This window comes from Neophocaena asiaeorientalis, unplaced genomic scaffold (genome assembly GCF_003031525.2).
Source record: "Neophocaena asiaeorientalis asiaeorientalis breed wild unplaced genomic scaffold, Neophocaena_asiaeorientalis_V1.1 scaffold484, whole genome shotgun sequence".
NCBI classification, from domain to species: Eukaryota; Metazoa; Chordata; class Mammalia; order Artiodactyla; family Phocoenidae; genus Neophocaena; species Neophocaena asiaeorientalis.
Window position 1 is genome coordinate 2,432,297 of NW_020171830.1, and position 6,509 is coordinate 2,438,805.

The following is a 6,509-nucleotide window of genomic DNA, read 5'->3' on the forward strand; positions in this document are numbered from 1 at the left end:
AAAAAAAAAAAAAAAAAAAAAAAAAATGCTCCCTATATAGCAGACATTCAGTTCTTATTAATTCATGCATTGAAGCTCATAAATAACTTTTTTCTAAATAGCCTAACCAGATATCAGCCCCTAGACTATACACTAGCTCTGCTCCAAGTGCAACATGTGGTTTTAAGATTTCATTTCCTGAAGTACTCCTTGGAGGGACACTATTACCTTGTCTCTTTACATTGTTTCCTACTTGTTAAGAAATGGAGGCCTGGAATGCAGCCATGTTAGACAACACTACATAAGAATGTACTCCGGAGTCTTAGATCAAAATTAGTTATAAAAAGAACAAGAACAGTGTAGAAGTAGACATTTTGAATGAATTCAGTATTCTTCCTGAATACAGTCTAACTAAATCTACACAGAAGGCAGATGGGGAATTTGGTCAGTAGAATTCTCCTAGTACCAGTCTCCTGAACTGTCTCCTGAACTGGGCCCCTGAAGACTGAGGAAGACTTTGAGCAGCTGAAGTGTGCTAAAGTGCTCTAAACAGATACAGAACCCAAGCCCCACCCAGACCCACAGTTGCCTACCAGCCTCCTAACTACCCTGGCACACACTAGTTACACAGCTCAGTGGGGAAGCCGTATAAAATTTTTCCAAATTTGTTCCCCACAGGCAGCAGCAGTCTGAGTCACCCACCCAGGGTGGGACAGAAAAGTGTGATATTAGCCAGCAGAGTGTTAGGAGACTGGTCACAGCACCTCTTTTCCCCTTTCAGAAGTGGACTCCGCCTCCTCCAGGAATCACCTCAGTTATTAGTCACAGCTGTGGGCTACAGTGGTCTGCAGAGCCACTTCGCCATCTAGGAAAGTTGTGGCTCGGGGAGGAGACGCCCCGTTCTTTTCTCCGGCAGGGGCCGCAGATCACAGATTCCACAGGCCTCTCCATCTTGCTTCCTGCCAGGAGGAGGGGACGATGAAGAGGGCCCCCGAGTCTGGAAAGGCCCCAGTGGGAGGAAGCCGTTTGACAGCAGGTAAAGCCAGGTGGAAATCTCCACGGGAGTTGGAGGGGGAGGAGGGGGATGAAAGGCAACAGGGTTAAGCGAAAGGGGAAAAGGGATTCGTAGTCATGAATTACTGCATAAAGATATCACCCGGTGTTTGTGAGTGCCAGAGGTGTGAGCAGAGGTAGAATGCCCGGGAAAGGAGGAGACAGGGACAAGTGGCCACTAAAACAAGTGGAGAGAAGGGCCGGACGCGGGGAGCTCTGGGGAGGGCTCAGAGGTGGGTGAGGCGGGTCTCAAGGTAAGGGGCAGAAGTATTAGAAAGGAGAACGTGGCTCAAATAAGAATCCCTGGAAGGCAAGTCAGGGAATCATCAGAGGAGCCCGCCAGCCCAGAGGCCAGGCTGAGGAGGCCTAAAAAGGAGCTGAAAGCAAGGCTGTCAACGGGAGGGGCGACAGCCTGCTGAGGGAAAGGGGTATCAGACATCCTAACGCCTGTCATTTATTGAGCGCTTACTATGGGTCATAAGCTGCGCTAGCCACTTTATAAATACCACCCGGCTGAATCTTCACAACAAACCCGCAAGGCAGGCATTATTATGATTGCCCCCATTTTATAGGTGAGGAAACTGAAACCCAGAGAGGCTCGGGGGCTTGCTCAAGGTCACAACGCGGGGGCGTCAGGATTCAAACCCGAGGCGGTCTGGCTCCCGAGCCCACCGGCAAAGCCACAGGCAGCGCAGGGGAGCCGCAAGGCAAGCCGGAACCCCAGGGACGTCTCCCGCCCCCGTTCCCCATCCCAGGCCCAGCGCGCTCACCCGAACGAGGTTACTGACGGCCGCCTGCACGGCGGCCACAGGCGCGGTGAGGTCAGGGATGGCTTTGCCGTCCACCTCGCCTTCCTCGTGCATGATCACCAGGTGCGAGATCTGCTGCGCCACCGGCTCCAGAATGCTCTCAATCGTGCGCGTATGAAACACTGGCATCGCGGCGGCGAGCGGGGCGGCGAACCGCGGGCTACAGAGATCTGAGAACGGCGGGGCCGAGAATCGCGGAGAGACGGACTCTGAGCAGCGACTACGGAGTCCGGGCTTCCCTCGGCGTAACCAGTCTCGCGAGCGCCCCGCCCCCTCTCGTCGCCGCGCCCAATGGCAACGCCGCTCAGACCCGGGCCTCCACTCCTATTGGTCCCTCTTTGAGATGCTCCGCCCACGCAACCGCGCCGCCAAGGCCCAGCCCCGCCCCCATTCCCAAGGGAGGGGCCTGGGATTGGGGCTGAGCCGCGGGGTTTGCGACCGGATTCCCGAGCCCTAACGCCGGGCGCTCCTTATAAGGGCATGGTGGGAGCGGAGCGTGCGGCTGGAGTCGGGGCCCCGCCCCCCGGGGCCGCCTCCAGTGTTGGCTCTGCAGAGCTCCGCCCCTCTGCAGAATCACCTCAGCGGGGTGGGGTCTCCTCACCTCAGACGGCGCTGGAGTCTGAAGAGACCAGGGAGCTGTAAGTCTTCACCCTGCTCCCCAACTTTTCCCTTCACACGACGCCCTCAAAATACACTTTCCACTTCCTCTCAATACATTCAAACACAGAAGTGCACAGAGAAATCATAAGCGTCCCATTCATTCACACACACGCTCCACCCACTCCCAAGCACAGTTTAAAGTTTGGTGTTCAGGCTTCTACACCTTTATCTACTCATTATCTTGTACATATATATTTTCTAAGTAAATGGGATTAAGCATTCTCCTGGAACTTGATATTTTTTCCCCTTAATTAAAATCCCCTGGTTGTCTCACTCCTGGTAAATATAGGTCCAGGTCTACCTCATTCTTTTTAATGGCTGCATGGTACGCCATTGCCTGAAATCGAACGGTTTCCTAGTTATGGACATTTAGGTTGGTTTCTGATGTTTGCTTTTTTTTTTTTTTTTTTTTTTTTGAGGTACGCGGGCCTCTCACTGCTGTGGCCTCTCCCGTGGCGGAGCAGAGGCTCTGGACGCGCAGGCTCAGCGGCCATGGCTCACGGGCCCAGCCGCTCCACGGCATGTGGGATCTTCCCGGACCAGGGCACGAACCCGTGTCCCCTGCATCAGCAGGCGGGCTCTCAACCACTGCGCCACCAGGGAAGCCCCTATTCAACAATTCTGCATGAACATCATTGTACTTGCTTCTGTATTGTACACATGTGTATTTATCGAGGACCTAGAAATGAAGTGAAAATGCAAAACTATGTACATTTTACATTTTGATAGATTAGACCAAATTGCCTATTCCTCTCACAGCATGCTTTGTAGATGACATCTTCTAAATGTCTTCCTCACCTCAAAATCTCTTTTGCCTAAGCTTCCCCATTCCAAGAGGAAAGTTTCGCTGATACCTCCAAGCTGAAGATGCTCAAGTCAAACGCAAATATTTCTCAAGCACCCATGTTTTGCAAGAGACTAAGCTAGTGTGTGTTGCCCTGTGCAATTCTTGAAATTATTTTTGCCTAGTGGTATATATCCCGTTTCTGCTGTGTGTGTTACCAAGTCCTGTACTTTTCCTTCTCATAAATACCTCCACTTTTTTGTTACTGCTTTCATGTCCTTAGAGGCAATGGATTTCTTTCTCTGTTTTAAGCTAACGTTTATTTGGTACTTTCTAAATTCTAAGAAACTTTAAATTTGGTACTTTGTAATTTCTAAGATCACACATAGGACGAGCTACTCAATTTATGGGACCCAGTGCAAAATAAAAATGTGGATCAAAAAGCAGAAAAAAAGTGCTGTTAAAGATACTAAAATGTAAAGCTTACTCCTTTTTTGGGTTCTCTCTCTCAACCTGTCAGAGTATTTTTTATTTGCTATCTAATGTCACACTCCTGGGCAGGGAGATACCTTTGGGATAAATACAGATCCTCCCATAGGAAATTGGGGGCCCATGCAACCCACTGGCTGCCTGAAGCCCCCTCCTGCTAGCCGCTGGACTGGCATACTATTCCCAGCAAGGGACAGGAGGCCAAACCAGGCATCTCTCCTTACCACAGGCCTGCCTCCCCAGCCCACAGCAAATGGGTGACCTCCAAAGGTATTACAACCTCCACACTGAGACTCTCTCAATAACTGGACAAAGGAAGGCAAGAGACTCACCTCCACCAAGTCAAGCGCAAAAAAATGCAGTGGTATTGATACCTTGGGTTGAGAATGACCACCTCCTTGCCTAACCCCTAGATACTATCGGTGGCACACACAGAGCTCTGCCCAAGGTAGAGTAGAGGGTAAAAGTGGTCACTGGACAAGGGCAGGGGAGGCTGGGTGAGGTCAGGGGGCCAGAGGTTGGGAGAGCAAGCAAACTGAATACCCATCCAAGAGAGGTGGTAGAAGGGAGGACCATGTAGAAGCTGAGGTTCCAAGCCCCCAGTGCCTGTTCCAATTGTCCCATTGGACTTCTCTTCTAAAATACAAATTCAAAGATAAAATTATTAAGAATACAGACAATGATTGCAGAGCATTTGATCCCAAATGTGAAGTTCTGAGTGCAGGGCCCTGTGTAACTACATTGATTGTACACCCATGAACCTGACCCTAGTTACATAGCTGGTAACATAGGTCTGACCATGACTGCCTTAATTACTAAACAACTCCCTAGGAACTTCCATTCCTTATGGAGTTTCTTATCAAATCTATTAAAATTTTTCTCTAGTCCTACCATAGCTACCAAAGCTTTTTTCTCTGTTCACTATTTCACATTAGTAATAATAATATTGGGGTGATGGAACTGTATACGATTTGTTTTCTATAATCCTCACACTGCCTCCACTTTGCTGATTGTATACTTATGTGCAATTTAACACGTTCTTCTGTCCTGTGAATTTCCTGCAAGTTGGCAGCGAGATTCAGAGGCTGGATCATGTAGTTGTCAATTGTAACATATCATCCCTGCCTACAATCTTGTAATCCAGGCTCCTCCTGACTGGCCATGTTAACCTCCCTAAAATATCATATTGCATATCCAGTCCATGTGTTCCCCTCCATCCATATCCATATCCACTTCTGTCCCCTTCCTCCCCCACAATTCACATGCACCCTCTAAAATCTTCCACGGCACCTGTTAACACATTTTAATACATTTTAACGTCAATACCTCCACAGACTGGGCTCAGACCAACATTACTGCCTTCTGCTTTCCCATCCAGACCCACAGTCAGGTGGGTTACACAATGCAAAGAGCACAAACTCGGCAGTCATCCAGAGCTCAAGCCATAATCCCAGCTTCACAACTTGATTGGGATAGAACTCTGGTGAGTGGCTTTTCTTCTCTCTGCCTGAATTTCTTTCTTTGTAAAAGTGAAATGATACCACCTTCATAGAGCTGATATATGGATTGGTGAATGAATTTGTGTAAACACCAAGGAGACCTCAGTAAAAGGAAGCTATTATTATTATTGGAGCAGTCACAAACAGACATATTCTAATATCCAAAAATCTGTGGTGGAGTTTCACTTTTGAGTTTTGCCTGCATTTCTTTCCCACCTAGAAAGTTCTCTCTATTTGTCTATGTCTTATCTACTCTGGTAGGTAAAATTCTAAGATGTCCCCCTAGATTTACGGCCCCTGGTATAATCCCCAGGACTACGACTATAATAGATTTTACTCCCATGATTAGATGACGTTATATAGTACAGTTGAATTTAAGATAGGGAGGTTATCGAGGCAGGCCTCGCCTAATCTCATTAGCCCCCTTAAAGCAGAGAATTTTCTCCAGCTGGTCACAGAAGAGAAAATTAAAAATTAGAAGCACAAGAAGGATTTGACAAGCTATTGCTGGATTAAAGATGCAAGAGGCCACATATCAAGGAATGCAGGCAGCTTCTAGGAGCTAAGCCTAGCCCTGGCTGACAGACAGCAGGAAAACATGGACCTCATTCCCACAGCCGCGAGGAACTGAATTCTGCCAACAAGAAGAATGATCTTGGTAACAGATTTGCCCCAAAGCTTCCAGATGAGAACTCAGTCCAGTTGGCACCTTGATTACAGCCTTGTGATACTGAGCAGAGAATCCAGCCACACCACACAAGACTTTGGACATATACAATTTTGAGATAATAAATGGGAGTTGTGGGCTTCCCTGGTGGCACAGTGGTTAAGAATCCGCCTGCCAATTCATGGGACATGGGTTCGAGCCCTGGTCTGGGAAGATCCCACATGCCACGGAGCAACTAAGCCCGTGTGCCACAACTACTGAGTCTGCGCTCTAGAGCCCGCAAGCCACAACTACTGAAGCCTGCGCGACTAGAGCCCGTGCTCTGCAACAAAAGAAGCCACCGCAATGAGAAGCCTGAGCACCACGACAAAGAGTAGCCCCCACCCACCACAGCTAGAGAAAGCCTGCGCGCAGCAACGAAGACCCAACACAGCCAAAAATAAATAAATAAATTGATATAAAAAATAAAAACATAAATGGGCGTTGTGAGGTAATTTGTTACATAGCAATAGAATAACTAATGCACCTATCTTCAAAGCCCACTTCTAGTTCTTTCTCTATGACTTCCC

At 48.5% G+C, this 6,509-nt stretch overlaps 1 protein-coding gene across 2 annotated transcripts in view; it reads right to left on the reverse strand.

Moving 5' to 3' along the window:
- Positions 1-2,167, reverse strand: part of VCL (vinculin) — a 99,877-nt gene extending 97,710 nt beyond the window's left edge. The window contains exon 1 of one of the 2 annotated variants that reach the window (XM_024740976.1): positions 1,803-2,167. In XM_024740976.1, coding sequence (XP_024596744.1) covers positions 1,803-1,970 — 168 coding nt within the window. In that variant the 5' untranslated portion in view covers positions 1,971-2,167. The remainder of the gene's footprint in view (positions 1-1,802) is intronic. The other variant, XM_024740967.1, reaches the window with a different exon arrangement.
- Between the last annotated feature and the right edge of the window lie 4,342 nt (positions 2,168-6,509).